General features: G+C 44.9%; 1 protein-coding gene across 1 annotated transcript in view; it reads left to right on the top strand.

The window, feature by feature from the left end:
- The window catches only part of IER5L (immediate early response 5 like), a 2,161-nt gene extending 742 nt beyond the window's left edge, over positions 1–1,419 (top strand). Inside the window, exon 1 of the mRNA XM_069986220.1 lies at positions 1–1,419. This exon is cut by the window's left edge and continues 742 nt beyond it. Coding sequence (XP_069842321.1) covers positions 1–216 — 216 coding nt within the window. The 3' untranslated portion in view covers positions 217–1,419.
- The last annotated feature ends 15,507 nt before the right edge of the window (positions 1,420–16,926 follow it).

Below are 16,926 nucleotides of genomic sequence, written 5' to 3'. Positions count from 1 at the left end.
CGGGGCCGCTACGAGGAGTTCTGCCCGCAGCCCCCGGAGCCCAGCACCGACTCCTCCAACATCTCCAACCTGATCTCTATCTTCGGCTCCGGCTTCTCGGGACTGATGAGCCGGCAGGCGGCAGAGACCGCGGAGCAGAGTCTGAACGGACACTTGTGCGGCAAACAGGCGCTGGCCAGCCTGGGGGCATGGACACGGGCGATCGTGGCGTTCTAGTGGCCGATGGATTGCGAGCTCTTGGGGCAAGGCACGAGGTCCGGGCAGGGGAGGGGGGGCACTGACATCAGGACTCGCACAGACACTGATGATGATGATGATGATGTTTTCTAGAATCTGTACAGACCAGAATATCTTTGGACTTTATTTTTCCAGAGCAGAGAGAAGCACCTATTTAATTCAGTTTTATTCCTGTTTTTATTGTTTTTTAGCCATTTGTGATGGTTGAGCTAAGAAGTCTCCTGGGCACAGGCTGTGGGGTAGAGGGGGCATCTTCTTCTCCTGGTGGAGCTGGCACAAGTTGGAGGCTTCATTAGGAACTTTAGAAGACCCCCCCCCCCCCCCCCACATACCCCAATGCTGGAAGTAGATGAGATGGACACAAGGGGGTCAGCTTCTTGGATCTCAGCACTTATGAGATGACCCCCCCAAGTCCTCCTGGTTTATCCTTCCTGGAGAACCTCATGAAGAGCTTTCTCAAGGAACAATAAGCTCAGGGGTCTTCTACTTCTCAGCATGGTCTTCTCCAGTCTTTGTCAAGTTGTGACTTGAAGAGGTTGTAAGATGAAGGCAGAAATCGCAACATTGTAACTTTGTTCTCTTCTTCTTTTCCTTGTGTTGTGACTTCCAGTAATGTGAGACTGTAATAATATTGGGTATTTGGGGGTCTCTTGTAGAACCTTACAATCTTGATATTGAATATTTGGGGGTCTCTCCTAGAACCTAACAAACTTGATAGTAGATCCTCCTCCTGACCTGTCACCTTCTCATTCAGACATCATGATAACACTATATTCCTTTAGACCATGTGCAGCCGCATCTCCCCCCCTCCCTCCCCCCCTTCTTTTTCTTCAATCTTACCCTAAAGTTCACTTGTTCTAATTTCAGCCTTCAACTGACTTCATGAAAACCAGCATAGTTTGGTCATGTGATCTGTCCTTGTTTGTTTATTTTTTTTTATATATTTTTTGGCATTTAATCCTTTTGTTGTAAAAAGGTGGTTTAGGATGAGAGCCTGCCATGCCAACATTCACTTACAAGCACTATGTGTATCAAATCTAACGTTGCCAAACGTTTTTATTTTTGTGTTCCGATGACCTGTATTTTGTGTATATTGAACTGTATATCACCGGGTAAACTGTTCAAATTTATTTGTTTAAATTTATAATCTTAAATAAAAAAACAAACAAATTTTATTCAAAAGATTTTTAAAATTTTGGTTTTTTTGCTGCCTCGGGTGGTTTGACTCTCACGGGAAAGTAAACTCTTTCGGCCATTGGGTAGAGTGGGGAACCTATAGGTGGCATTTAAAGGGACTAAAACAGAGGAATGGGAAAGGGGCGCACACCAAGGGCTGAGGGTAGTAGTGCTTGTTTACTCCCTGTACTACCACAGTCCTAACCCCTGGGGGCAACACTGCTTGTTACCCCTCTACTACCACACCACTAAGCACTGAGGTCAACAGTGTTTATTACCCCCACCCACTACCACGTCCCTAACCCCCTGGGGGCAACAGTGCTTATTCCCCTCACTACCATAGTCCTAACCACTGGGGGAACACTGCTTGTTATCCCTTTACTACCACAACTCTAAGCACCAAGATCAACAGTGTTTATTACCCCCACCACCACATTCATAACCCATGGGGGCAACACTGTTACCCTCTATTACCACACCTCTTAGCGCTGAGATCAACAGTGTTTATTACCCCCACTACCACATCCCTAACTCCTGGGGGCAACACTGCTTGTTACCCCTCTATTACCATCACACCTTTAAGTACTGAGATCAACTGTTTATTACCCCCACCAACTACCACAGTCCCAACTACTGGGGGGCAACAGTGCTTATTCCCCCACTACCATAGTCCTAACCACTGGGGGTAACACTGCTTGTTGCCCCTCTACTATCACACCTCTAAGCACTGATATCAACAGTGTTTATTACCCCCACTACCATAATCCTAACTGGGGGCAACACTGCTTATTTACCCCCCCCCCCCTTCTATTACACCTCTTCTACCAGACCTAAGCATTGAGATCAACAGTGTTTATTACCCCCACTACCATAATCCTAACTGGGGGCAACACTGCTTATTTACCCCCCCCCCCCCTTCTATTACACCTCTTCTGCCAGACCTAAGCATTGAGATCAACAGTGTTTATTACCCCCACAACCCTAACCACTGGGGGTCAGCACTGTTTATTTACCCCCTGCTTTCTACCACACCTCTAACTTCGAGGGGCAGCAGTGCTTGTTTACTGCCCATCTCCCTTCCAAAGTCCTTAGGTTAATTTCTCCAACCCTCCTCTGTTAATATGGGCCCCTACATAGGTTGTCACCCCTCATTGAAAAGAGGAAGCAGGGGCCCCCTATATCCAACAGCAAAAACATGAGCTACCTCTATGTTATATACACCGTTGAGTCCTCTCTAGTCTATTGTTTTCTGGTAGCAGCCAAGAGTGCAGATTCTTAGAAGGTACTGAATCTCCTTATGGAGAGTCTTTGTAGCAATGCTTTCTGGGAAAATTATGCAAATAGAAAGGAAGATAACTGTCTTTCTAGTGCCAACCCCCTAATCCCTACTTTATCACAACTTCTAAGACCTTTCCAGCTAAATGCTGAGAGTTGTAGTTCTAGAGAGTTGTAGTTTTCCATACATGTGTGTGTATATAAAGCATTTTTAGTGTAGTAGCCCTTTAAATCTTAGCTGTGGAACTTTTTGTGCTTATACTCTGCAGGTATAGGATAGCAAAGTGTTATTACTCTCTACTTGCTTTCTATCTAGTCAGTCCGGATTCTTTAGTCGGGTTGTATGAGCTGGATGTGGTCCTGATGGAAGTGTCATCCGCTCATGTGCAGAGTGATTTCCATTTATTTGTTATCACTGCACTGTGCCACTTGGTGGTGTTTTTCGTGTTTTCCCTGTAACTAAATGAAGGCAGGTAATGAAGGCCTGACCCCCCTCCTCCTCCTCCCCCCTCCATAGGTTGACCTATGAATGAGAGAAGCAGCACTCCGAGTCCTCTCCTCCAGCTGCGGCTGAATATCCGCTCCTCTATAAACCAGAAAATCACATCTGGGGGGGACCTGAGCCCGAGGTCTGGGGGTGCAGCTCTAAATCTCCATACACCGAGGCGAGCGGAAAGTTCACGAGAAGCATAAAACAGGCCGTGGTGATTTTGCCGAGCAGCTCAGTCGATTGAATCGATCCTGCTCTGTGCAGACTATTGCACCACTATTTTATATTTATGTGTACAGAATACCATAAAGGAGGCAAGCGAGGAAGGAGAAGAAGCATGGCTTTGCTTTAGTAGATGCAATTAAGAAAAAACACCGACTACATTTTAACATAAGAAGCTAATGTCGACTATTGAAGCCGCTTTTTTTTTTCTTTTCTTTTTTTATTTAGTTTTATTTTGTGCTAGAAAATCCAGGCTATGTTTATAGCGAGGAGCCTGTCCGCCAATCTAGTCCCAATGCTGTTTCTGTAAGCAGTTGCCAGAGCTCCTCCTAGTGTCGCTGTGTGGGCATTGCAGCCGGCGCTCCATTGGAAGGTGTGATAATACCAATATTTCCAAATCTTTGCAGAAAGAGCTTATCACTAGCAGTTCTTGTCCCCTGACACACCGTGGCGGGATTGCTGTGATTTTTCAAACTTCTTCAAAGCTTCTATAGCTCAACTTAGTTACGCTGTAAAGTGCGGCTCACGCGCCGGCTCCTTCCTCCCTCTTCAGTCCTATTAGAAAATCATCAGCAAGGGCAAAGAAAACATTAGGGATTTGTTACGAACAATGGAAATGCAAAAAAAAAAATAATTCTAAGATTATTTCAACGGCTCAAAACGCGTTGCAATGTATTTAGCAAAATTTTTACTTTTTTTTTTCACCACAATTTTTATTTTTTTTATAAATATTTGACGCTATAAGTAACAATGTATCCCAGGTTGTCGCAATTTTCGGTTTTTATCGGTTTAATTGAGATCGAGGACATAAAATGAAGCCGGTCCCATATGATTTCCTAAACATTAAAAAAGATTCGGCGAGGGGCCGGTTGTCGGTCGCAATGTTGGAAATCCGATATATTTAGCAGCCGGCGTTCGTCGTGCTGCAGAATTTCAGGCTTATGCTGTGAGAGATTTGGTGCCTGTGGGATATAACACTGCAACAAGCCTGCTGCGGCAGGGAAAGGAAAAAAAAAAGGCGAGAGAAAGGACAGATGTAGCAGAGCTGAGTGCGTTGTGTGGTTTTAAATAGGACTGAAGTTAGACCCTGGTGCCTTTGGTTAATTGGGGAAGGCAGGAACAAAGCAGACAAAGGACAAAGTCAGCTCTGCTACATCTGAAGAGTGGCTGAGCCTGAATGTGCTGGAGGGAGCAGCTGATAAACAGCACAGAGTGTGCAGAGAGGGGAAGGGAGAGACGGACGTACAAAGGAAGGCGACAAGGAGAGGGGGTGCTGGCTATTATTAGGCAGGGAGGCAGAAGGGCTAACAGGGGACTGCTAGCTAGATGGGTTGTGTATGAGGAATAGGGAAATGAGTCGGTGCAGCCTGTGTTTTCCCCTGAACTGGTTAGTCAGGCTGGGTGGCTGTGTGTACCTGACAATAAGGAGTGGCTGCACAATGACACAGAGCACAGTGCTCTGCATAATCTCCGCATACCTCCCCGCTATAGCCTGCGCTGACACAGTGTAACAAGAAGAGCGCACAGACCTGTCAGCCGCATGGTGTTACCACAGCAACTGCACTTGCCACTTTGCCCAGGGTAATTTAACGCTGACAGGGACAGACACACATTAACACGTCACTATAGCAACTGCAGGCAGGATCCTGCCAGCCGCACGTAGGTGAGGGGAATTGGCATACGCCGGCGTGCGTCTACTGTGCCGGCTACAACCCGGGGCTGGATGGGCTTTGGATGGCGGCGCCATAGATGGAGCGATTGTTTGTATCCGGCGAATGGGAGAGAATCGGAGAGCGGGAAGTTTTAGCTGTTGAACAATTTTGTAACAATTTGGGAAAACTAAATTATAGGTTGAGAAAAGGAGAGACGGATATGGAGAGAAGGCGAGAGAGATAGATAAGGAGATAGATACCCTGTTCCCCAAAAATAAGACATCCTCTGAAAGTAAGAGCCCCACCACCACTCTCCACCACCATGCCGCCAAGGGGAGGGGGGCAGGGGGAGATGGTGAGCTGTCTGGTTAGGCTGGACTGTATATAATAAATGTAATTTTTTTTTTTGTTAAACAGTAAGTGTGAATTCTTCATGGAAAAATAACACATATGGCATCTTTGGGAACAAAAATTAATATAAGACACTGTCTTATTTTGGGGGGAAACAGTAGTAGATAGATAGATAGATACAAGATAGATAGATAGATAGATACAAGATAGATAGGTAGATAGATACTAGATAGGTAGATAGATAGGAGATAGATAGATAGATAGATAGATAGATAGATAGATACAAGATAGATAGGTAGATAGATACTAGATAGGTAGATAGATAGATACTAGATAGATAATAGATAGATAGATAGGAGATAGATAGATAGATAGATGATACATGGATAGATACATAATAGATAGGTAGGAGATAGATGATAGATAGATAGATAGGTAGATGGATAGATAGATATTAGATAGATAGATAGGAGATAGATAGGAGATAGATAGATAGATTGGAGATAGATAGATAGATAGTAGATAGATAGATAGATAGATAGATAGATAGATAGATAGGAGATAGATAGGAGATAGATAGATAGATAGATAGGAGATAGATAGATAGATAGATAGATAGATAGATAGATAGATAGATAGGAGATAGATAGATAATAGATATATAGATAGATAGATAGATAGATAGATAGATAGATAGGAGATAGATAGATAATAGATAGATAGATAGATAGATAGATAGATAGATAGATGGATAGAATGCAGCATTTCACTGTTTTGGAGGTTCATGATGTCTTTTGCCTCCAGTGATATCAGATCAGTGCTGAGTATATAGATAGCCGGTTGGCTCAGTGACATGTATCCACCTCTGCTGTGTATGGATAATGGGTAGTATGGTATTTCTTATATACGGATGCGGAGCCGGACAGAGGCTGTGACTTTCTGCTTTATTTCGGGCAGCACATTTCCCATCATCACCTGAGTTTCCATATGTGTGGGTGTCCGTGTGTGCTCATGAATGAATGCTATCTGCTGTATGCAAATGCCCGCGCTCCTCGCAGCAGCTGTTCCCTACTAGGGTTGCAGAGCCTTTATGTGAGCACCATCAGGCCACTTCTGAAGGGAGCAGAGTAGTTAAAGGCACTGACTGTGAACCATGGCCGGACCAAGGTTATAGCCCAGGATTGCCTCCTCGTATAATTATAAGCCCAGGGTAATAAGACCGCAGCTTAATAACCCTATGAAATGATAACGAAAAATATAAAGTGGAAAATAAAACCAGTATGGATGACGTCAGGACACTCTCTGGGTGGTAATTCTCACTGGTGGTTAATATTGAAGGGGAGCCTAGAACTCTTAGGGATGATCTGGCAGGGGGTTCACCCAGGGTGCTGGGCACCAACCTACAGCTCTTCCTTACCAGGGTATGTAGGTATGGGGTTAGAAAAGCAAACCAGGTCTTCTTCCCATGTATTCCCATACATCCTACAGAAGCTCCCTCCATAAGGTAAGAACATGCTCTCTAGCGCCACCTACTGGAAGTAGCTTCTCTTGTTTAATCCCTTAAAGGGGTTATCCAGCGCTACAAAAACATGGCCACTTTACCCCTACTGTTGTCTCCAGTCTGGGTGGGGTTTTGAAACTCAGTTCCATTGAAGTAAATGGAGCTTAATTGCAAACCGCACCTGAACTGGAGACAACAGTAGGGGGAAAAGTGGCCATGTTTTTGTAGGGCTGGATAACCCCTTTAAAGACCCTTAAAACCTAACTAGAGGTATTAGCCCAGCCAGAATAAAGTGTCACCCATCTGTAGACAGATATTTAGAGTACAAAGCCAGTACTGTTTGGATGGATGAGATGCCGGCCTTGGTCGTGGGCCTGGGGGGCAGCACTGGAGAGGCAGCATTCTTCCTTCTGGATCTAGGCTGCAGGGTGTGTGGCAGTGAATTGTAGTTTGATATACAGAGCTCAATTACTACAACTTCACATTCTGCAAGTGCTCTTCCTCATGGTCAGGATTAGGAAAATAGCGCCACCTCTGTCCGCAGGTTGCCTGTGGTATTGCAACTCATACCCATTCACTTAAATAAAGCTGACCTGCAGTACTAGTGTGGTGAGGTTTAGGTACTGGTGTTTGTTAGCTCAGCCAGAGGTGTTAGTTGTTGTGACGCCAGTGCTAGCCCAGCACGCAGGTGTGATGTTGAAACCTGTTTGTTTGTGTATGGTTGGCTGTATTCCCCAAATGGTCGGTAACCTTCCAGGTTGTTGTGGGTCCCTTAGGCTCTTGTCACAGCAATCCAGAGTGGCAACTGACCGTCAGTACCGCCACCCACAGAAGCAGGAAAAGTAACCCAAGGTGTGCGACAGTGTGTGTACAGGAGCAGGTAAGAACAGAGATGACAGAGTCCCGGAAGTTTTGCACTTTCACAGTACACGTTTCACGGGCAGTAGGTATCTTGACACAGTGCTTCAGGTAGGTCCTTGAGAAGAGTAGGGAAAGTAGTTGTAGCGGTGCTTGTAGAGGAGAGGAGTTTGCCAGAGGAGCCTTAACCCAATGTAGCCTTGTACTCTGCCGGAACCTTGAGACATATCTTGAGTCAAGTGATACACGTACTCAAGTTTAGACACTGTCTTACCGCCTTCTGCCCCCTGGTATCGTAGAACCCATCCCAGTAGGGTAGTACGAGCCCCAGCCGTGGTTATCTGGGTTCAGCTAGGTGTCCGAGTCTTCCCAGTTACCTGTACTGCACAGTAGAATACGTAGACCTTTGTATACTGGTTGCTTTGTCCTACTGAGGTCAGTTCCTATTCCTTCAGGATACCGCCCTGCACTTTATAGAAATGTTCCTGGCATGGGCTAGGGTGTTCCTTGGTGACTCTCCCTTACTCTCCATTGTTAGTGCTTAGCACGGCATAGTGAACATAGTAGTTGTTTTAGAAGAGAATGTTGATTGAGGCTGCGTTCACACTACGTATATTTCAGTCAGTATATGTATATTTCAGTCAGTATTGCAACCAAAACCAGGAGTGGATTAAAAACACAGAAAGGATCTGTTAACACAATGTGGTAATTGAGTGGATGGCCGCCATATAATGGCAAATATGTGCTGTTATTTTAAAACAACGGCTGTTGTATTGAAATAATGGAAGTTATTTACCGTTATATGGCGGCCATCCACTCAATTTCAACATTGTGTGGACAGAGCCTTTCTGTGTTTTCAATCCACTCCTGGTTTTGGTTGCTATGAGGACCTGACATGAGGACCAAATACTGCCTGAAATATACTGTGTGTGAACCCAGCCTTAAGCTACATCTGCTCACTTTGGTGGCTAGATTCAACTACTCTTGTTTTCCTGACAGGGTTCCTAGCATAAGCCAGGCCTTGGCTTAGCACTAGCAGTGGGACACAACACTAGACCTGACCCATGGACAGATGTGGCGCTGTTTTTCAGAAGAAAGCCGTCATGCATTTCTAATTCTATATCCTATTGGGGCACATGAGACTTCACGTACACCATTTGTTCCATGTTTCAACTCACATTGGATGTAAGACGGACAACTAGCTCATAGATGGGGATATCCTGACTCTTCCCTGTTTGGATTTAAAGCCATATAAACATTAAAGGCGCAAGTGAAGGGAAACATAACCTCCAGCTGAGCCATTAACATAGGCTGAGCCATTACATATAGTCTGCTGCTCCCTGTTATCAGCCACTAAAGGCCAAGCAGGTGTAGTGTTAATCAATGGCAATGTATATGTTATAGATATATACGTGGTGGTGGGGATATCGCTGTATTGTAGCCTGCACATGAAGAGCAATAAGAAAACAAAGAGAGAGCAGGGACAATAGAGAACAGACGAGGAGACATCCAGCAGTACGGACAATGCATTGTGTGGTTATTACAGGCTGACTACACATGATGTTAGATTCTGCCTCCTAAATGCGAATGAGAAGTAACTAATATGTAATATAATAAGTGTACATGTAGTTTAAAAAAAATAATAAAACCTGCCTGGTTTTGTTACATTAACCCTTCAGAGTGGTGACAAGGGGATTGCAAGGCTCTCACTTTTATTACTGTCTCCTTGAGAGTCCGCTCCATGGTGCTCAGCTATTCCTCCTTTACTACATTTCAGGGAGTGAGACTAGAGCTGGGCTGGTTATCAGTAGTGCACACACACGGCTTTCTTTCCCTTAGCTGTCTGGCCAATCACAGCTGTGCCATAACTGGCACTGTGTTGGGGAGAATTTACAGTACTTAACTGTAGATGGTATATGGGCAGGGGGTATTTATATCCTGCATTTGCAAGGTGCTATGTGAGTAGAAAGGAAAACAGCAACAGGAAAGGGTTACATGACAAAGCAATCCAGGTCTAAACTGTGAACTTATGATTATGATGATTAAAGGGGGATTATATTCAGAAGGCAGCACTGTGTACATGGTAGGAACACAGAGGATAGCTGTCCAAATTTTTATGGATGTTTAGAGAAAAAAGGGAAGCCTTGATTTACCTTTTAGGCACAGCCTGGAGGAGCCAGGTTGAACGTACTCAGTCCAGACTGTCTTCTGTGTATAATACTATTCAATAAAATCTCAGTGACTACTTAGATATAAACTGGACCTGAGATTGTGGAGCATAATATTAGTATTCAAAGAACGCTAAAGAGAGCATTCCTTTGTCACGCTCCGCCTCCGGGACCTATACCAGACATTATACGGTCATCAGTCAATCATTTTTCCTTAGCCTGACCAAAAACAGTTAAAGGGTAGAAAATGCACAGGTACTTTTTGCAAAAAAAAAAAAAAAATCAGTGCCACCCCTATGGTCAGGTTGTGTGTATTACAATTCAGCTCCATTCACTTTATACAACTGCAAAACCTACATCAGAAGCTGCAAAACCTACATCAAAACTGAGGACAAGGGTGGTGCTGTTTCTGAAAAACATGCCATGTTTTTCTCAGCCTAGACAACCCCTTTAAGTATAGCACTAGCTTCAATAAACCCCACACAAATGCATGGCCGCCACTCCATAGTTGTGCAAGTATGGGGAAGGGGGGCACAAGACCCCCATTCTAGTGAATGATAGGACCCCCAATCCTGTGGATAAATGTTCTTTGTGGGGTAACGGCAATCCCTTTAGTGGAGCTGTACAGCTTTATGTATATTGTAAAGACAAATGTTCCCATCTTTCTGCTTCATTTTTAAGGTCCTCGCAATGGTGGAGAATGGTGGCCTTAAAGCTGATGTTTTGCTGCAATGTATCAGTGTAAATAAGAGCAATCATATGGAGGATTACATTATATAAACCAAGGGAGTGCCCTATTGGCATCCATTGAGCTGGTATATGTCACAGTGGATTATACTTCTTCATCCGGCAAGGGACCCTATGGATAACGGATGCTCCTATATGGCACTTGCAATGGCCTATGGAAACTGGATATGGACACAGTGGGTTGCCTGCACTGATCCATTGTGACAACCCCCCAGCAGCTGTGGGAATAGGAATAGATCAGGATGGGCAAAGGGAAAAATACATGAACAGTATAAGCAACAGAGGGACATGCTGGATACCCCAATGTGGAGCAAACCTTATGCCCCTCTATATACAGCTCTGCATACACTACAATAGGCACAATGCGCACAATGAGGATGGCTTCGAAAGGAGGAAAAAAAAGAGCCAACCCTGACACATTGCGCGCACGGAGCTCACGGCGCACACAGCTCAGTGCATCGGTGGCACCTCATTTATTTTGTGTTGGGAGATGATGTTGATGTGAGGGGAATTTGCTATGGAAAGATGCTGTTTCAGCCAATCCTGACTGGCCCTTTAAAAAAAATAGCTGGGGAAGCTAGAGAGAAGCAAGCTCATCTGCATATTCATAAGCCCCTGATAAATTAATCATGATGTGAGGCTGGAGAGAGAAGACAGTCGGCACAGATCTTCAGCGAAACAACCAGGCTTGTCTCTTGTTCGGGGTTTGAAACTTGTTTTCTCATCACCCTCAAAGCTCAGAATATCACAGAGCCGGCTGGAAATTAAAGGGATATTACGCAGTTTGTAGATCTGTCTTTCCTTTTATAGTCATAAGGGTTAATCGGCCGTCAGGAGTTTTGACAGGATACGACCATATATGGCAATCATTAATAATAGTAATTTTGCATACGTTGCCAAAGACCAATGAGATTCATTCATTTAAATGGAACATTCAATATTACCATTATGTTATTTTGGGTTTGTTAAAGGGGCAGACCTCCTGGTATCACTTTCCATATACATACCACCTTATACCAGTATGAAGAAGTAACAGAGGGAGCCCCCTTAATCAAGACCTGCCCCCTCCCATTAATTCTGCATTTTTTTCAATGGGAATTCAAAAAAGCCCTGAAATGTGCTGTGAACTGCCTAAAGGGAATGTTCACCAAAATTAGTTTTTTATTTTAAGTCAACCAGAAAGTGCCAGAGATTTCTATAAAAAAAAAAAATCTCAAGTCAAGTACTTATCAGCTGCTGTATGTCCTGCAGAAAGTGGTGTATTCTTCAAGTCTAAAGAGCAGGAGAGGTTTTCTATGAGGATTTGCTACAGCTCTAGACAGTTCCTGACATGGACAGAGGTGGCAGCAGAGAGCACTGTGTCAGACTGGAAAGAATACACCACTTCCTGCAGAACATACAGCAGCTGATAAGTACTGAAAGGCTTGTAATATTTTAATAGAAGCAGGGTCAGCTCCAGGTTTTTGTGGGCCCTTGGGCGATAGGGCCTCAGCGGGCCCCTCATCCATCCATCCACTATGCACAATCCCTTGAGACACCACTAACATACACAAACACATTATTGACACAGACACTGACTGACTGACATTGACAGACTGACAAAGACACTGACATACAGCACTTTCTCTTCCTCTCTGTCAGGCTACTTTCCACAATGTAAGGTTGAGGACCTTCGAGTCATGTGATCAGGTCCTTCACCCTTTTCTCTCTCTCTGTGCAGGTCCTGCTCCATCTCCTGTGTCTTCTCATGTTCAGCCCAGTCAACCAGCTCACTACAGTAAGCCGGTTGAAAATTAGTACACCGGGCCTTTCTCCCTCTATGGGCCCCTAGAGGCCATGTGGGCCCCGGCACTGGCCCGGGTAAGCCTTGTGCTAATGCTGCCCCTGAATAGAAATAAATTACAAATATCTGACACTTGCTGGGACCAGTTGATGTGAAATAAAAAAAAAATGGGTGAACTACCCCTTAAACCATCTAAAGCTGGGATGGAGAACCTTCGGCCTTCTCCAGCTATTGCAAAACTACAATTCCCATCATGCCTGGACAGCCAAAGCTTTAGCTCTGGCAATCCAGGCATGATGAGTATTGCACCATTTCTCCTGAGGTGGCGCTAATAGGAAGTTGCCACAAAATTCCCTCCAAAATTACAGATGATCGCTGAGGTTCCTGCATCAAAATACAGTGTGATCGACTAATTGTAAGAGAATCTTAAAGGCAAAGGGGGAGATTTATAAAACATAGTGTAAAGTGAAACTGGCTCAGTTGCCCCTAGCAACCAATCAGATTCCACCTTTCATTTTCTAAAGAGACTGTGAGGAATGAAAGGTGGAATCTGATTGGTTGCTAGGGGCAACTGAGCCAGTTTCACTTTACGCCATGTTTGATAAATCTCCCCCAAAGTGTTTACAGAAGTTATCTAGGTTTTAAGCTGCAAATGCCAATCTATTGCAGTGGCGGTGCACGGTATTGCAGCGTTCTCTCACATGGCTGCAGTACCTCACACCGCCACTACAAATCCTCAGCTGAACTGAAATTACAGCCGAACAAGAAAAAGTCATAGAATTATGATAATCGCAGAATCGATTATCAATTAAATGCAAATGCAAAAAAATTCACAACATTTCAATTTACACAGTATTGGGTATGAGCACCATGCACAGAAATACAGGCAAGATGCCTTAGCATGATATCTGTGAGGAGATTCGTGGCTGTGTGAGGGATATTCAGCTAGTGGCTCCCTCTGCGATATCCGACCAATGACATCCTAGATGGGAGGTGTTGCCGGCCATGGTGGTACTATTCGGCTGTGCTGACTGCTTATAGTAGCACAAGCAACAGAAGTAAAAAAAAAATAACTTTTGGCTATACCACTAATGCCATGACTAGTGTTGAGTGGACTTGCCGAATTGTACGAGTTATTCATTGTTCAATGAACAAGAACGCTCGGCATTTTACTATTGGCAGCCAAAGAAGCCGGATACCACGCTAAAGCTAGCAGGAAAACATAAGTACCACCAGTGGAGTGGCTATCATTGGAGGCAGACCACGCAACTGCTTTGGGGCTCATGCGACTGACAGTCTCTGAGCGACCCGAAATCTCCCCTCCCCCTTAAGGAAAGCGTCAAAGAGTGGCCTGCCCACATCCAGCCCCACCAGAGAGTGTTCTGGAGCGGTCCACCAGGGACTCTAGTGTGGGTGGGCCTGGGGAGAAGAGTAGGATCCAAGGGAGAAGGAGACACCCTGGGGGCAACACTGAGGGATGATGTGCCCGGAACTGAGGCAGCAGACAATGGCAGCTGCTTCCCCTATCACTGTGAAAATGGAGAAAAATATGAAATACATAGTGTCACACAATGGGCTATATAGACAACACTACAATGAACACAATGTGACATAACAGGCTACATACACAGCACTACATATAACAGTGTGACACAGAACACACTACATACACAACACAGTTTAACACAGTATATACAACACAATGATACACAGAACACACTATTTACAGCAGTGTTAAACACAACACACACAACGCTGTATAAAACACGTTCAAGACGTCACAATATAACCGATAACGCCGTATAGAACACGTGACAGTATAACCAGTAACCATCAGCGTAGCTAAAGGATAAAGGATACCGTATACCACCCCTCACCAATTCCCGGGACTGAGACTGATGTGATTTTTATTTTATTTAGGGTAAAAATCTTTTTTGACAATCAATGCAGCAGAGCTGAGTTTGTCATTGCACAAAAATTCAGCACAACACATAGTGGTAATACCCCTACCTTGGTCTAAAATGGAGGGGCAGGGCTGTATTTACCACTAGGCACCCGCAGCACCTTGCAGGGGGGCAGCACCAGGGAGCTGGAGGAAAGAAACAACTTTTTTTTAGTCTCCCACTTCCCGTTCAGACTTGCCAGTGAATCTGGTGTCCTTTCTAAGGGGTATGGTGGTGTTATCCAGTCACAGTATGGCGGTATTGGTCAGGTCTGGTGTGGTGTGGTGGTGTTATCCAGTCACAGTATGGCGGTATTGGTCAGGTCTGGTGTGGTGGTGTTATCCTGTCACAGTATGGTGGTATTGGTCAGGTCTGGTGTGGTGGTGTTATCCAGTCACAGTATGGTGGTATTGGTCAAGTCTGGTGTGGCGGTGTTATCCAGTCACAGTTGTGGCGGTATTGGTCAGGTCTGGTATGGGTGTTATCCAGTCACAGTATGGTGGTAATGGTCAGGTCTGGTATAGGTGTTATCCAGTCACAGTATGGTGGGATTGGTCAGGTCTAGTATGGCGGTGTTATCCAGTCACAGTATGGCGGTATTGGTCAGGTCTGGTGTGGCAGTGTTATGCAGTCACAGTATGGTGGGATTGGTCAGGTCTAGTATGGCGGTGTTATCCAGTCACAGTATGGTGGGATTTTAGGTCTGGCATGGCTGTGTTAAATGTGACGCCTGGAGCTATTAACTACCAATCTACCAATCCTGTGGTGAGACTTACATTAGACAATATGCAGACGTCTCTAATCATTGATTCAATGTGGAAATTTGTTTATGTTTTAAGCCGTTAAAAACCATGAAAAACATAATTCACACAATGTTTCTACATGTAGAGAAATGCATGTGGCCGAAACCATGCTCCCCTATGCTTCTCAAGATGGGGCGTCTTCAGGTTTAGTGGCTAGGGCAGCAGCTGCTGTTACTACCTCCCTGGCTACAAGTCCTTTTGTCTAACGACCCTTTCGATGTCGCTGTTGGGGCCACCAGACTCGTGGTCGGTCCAGGTCTTGTCGCTGTAATTCACACATAAAAATAAGCCCTGTTGTGAAACTGGACTAAAGCAAAGAGTAAAGAGCTATTACCATGCGTAAAAGAAGCAAGTAAATGACAAATCCAGCTCTGCTACATCAGCATATAAATCTGCCACTCTTAAACAAGACCAGATTCATCCACCACATTTATTCACAGAAGCCTAAATTGCTGGACAGGACTGGAGTTGTGACTGGAGTAAGTGGAACGGCGGCTTTGGCCATACTAACACCAATGTTCTGTGGAGCAGAGAGAGAGGCTCAGTTTTTCCTGCGTTCACTGTGTCCTTGCGAGTCTCAGCACACAGGCACAGACTGCTCCTAGTAATCACCGCTACTACAAACAGCCCTTGGCAGCCAGCAGACAAGAAAGCCTTTCAGCAGCCCAGCCCAGCAATAACCCTACACCATGGTGCTGTGCAGAGCGTCCTCCGGCTTCAGGAGCACTCAGTCCTCTGGTGTCAGCACTTATCCATGTCACTGGGCACAGGTCATTGGCCACATTCATTATATTCCGGGGCCTTACGTTTACATGGTCAATAAGTGGCGCTATTTCCGAATCAAACCAAGAACAGCTCAGTCTTTCCCAACAGTGAAATCCGCCAATACGTGAGATTACTCATTACTTCCGATTCCTCCATTAACATGAGATCTTAAAGGGAATCCGTCAGCTCTATATCAAAGGTGCAGACTGCCAAATAGAGATTAAACTAAAATGAATCCTGTATTTTAGCTGGTGGCTGTTTGCAAGGTTATAAAATCCTGTTTTACTTCTAAGATCTAGAGTTGCAGAGGCCAGGCTGAGCTGCAGCATGCACGTCTCCTCCCACCCCACCACTGCCTGTATGGCTTCCAGCACTGAGCCCTGTACATCAATCATGCAGGGCAGGGAGGGGAGGAGGCATGCATGCTTCAGCTCAGTTCAGCCATAATGAGTCTTGAGCTAAGAAGGAAAATTTGATTTTATGACTTTACATACAGCCATAAGCTACGAGACAGATATCATCTGCTATATCTCCCTATAGGCTATATGGCCATGCCTACAGTCCTTAGCATGATATAGAGCTCATATAGAGCTGATATAGAGATAGATGGCTGCCAGACACTGCTCATCTAAGGCAAGAAGGACTACACAGGTAGGAATCACACGGAATCCTCGCATATCAGAGGAGAGTCCATGTTTTGTGAATGGGGAGAAAGCATAAGGATTGGGTATGCCGAAATCCAACATTTCCCATCATTGCCCCCTCCCCTCCCATTAAACGGATAGGAAAAACTCAGTGTGAACCCAGCCTAACACAAACACACACAAACTGACTGACACTGATAAAGACACTAACTGACTAACTGATATTGACTGACTGACACAGATACTGACTGACTGACACTGACACACAACACTTACAGCTGTCTTCTCCCTCTTTCTCTCTGTTCTTCTGC

This window comes from Dendropsophus ebraccatus, chromosome 10 (genome assembly GCF_027789765.1).
Source record: "Dendropsophus ebraccatus isolate aDenEbr1 chromosome 10, aDenEbr1.pat, whole genome shotgun sequence".
NCBI lineage: Eukaryota > Metazoa > Chordata > Amphibia > Anura > Hylidae > Dendropsophus > Dendropsophus ebraccatus.
Note: the sequence above shows the minus strand (reverse complement) of the source record. Positions and strands in the feature narration are given on the sequence as shown.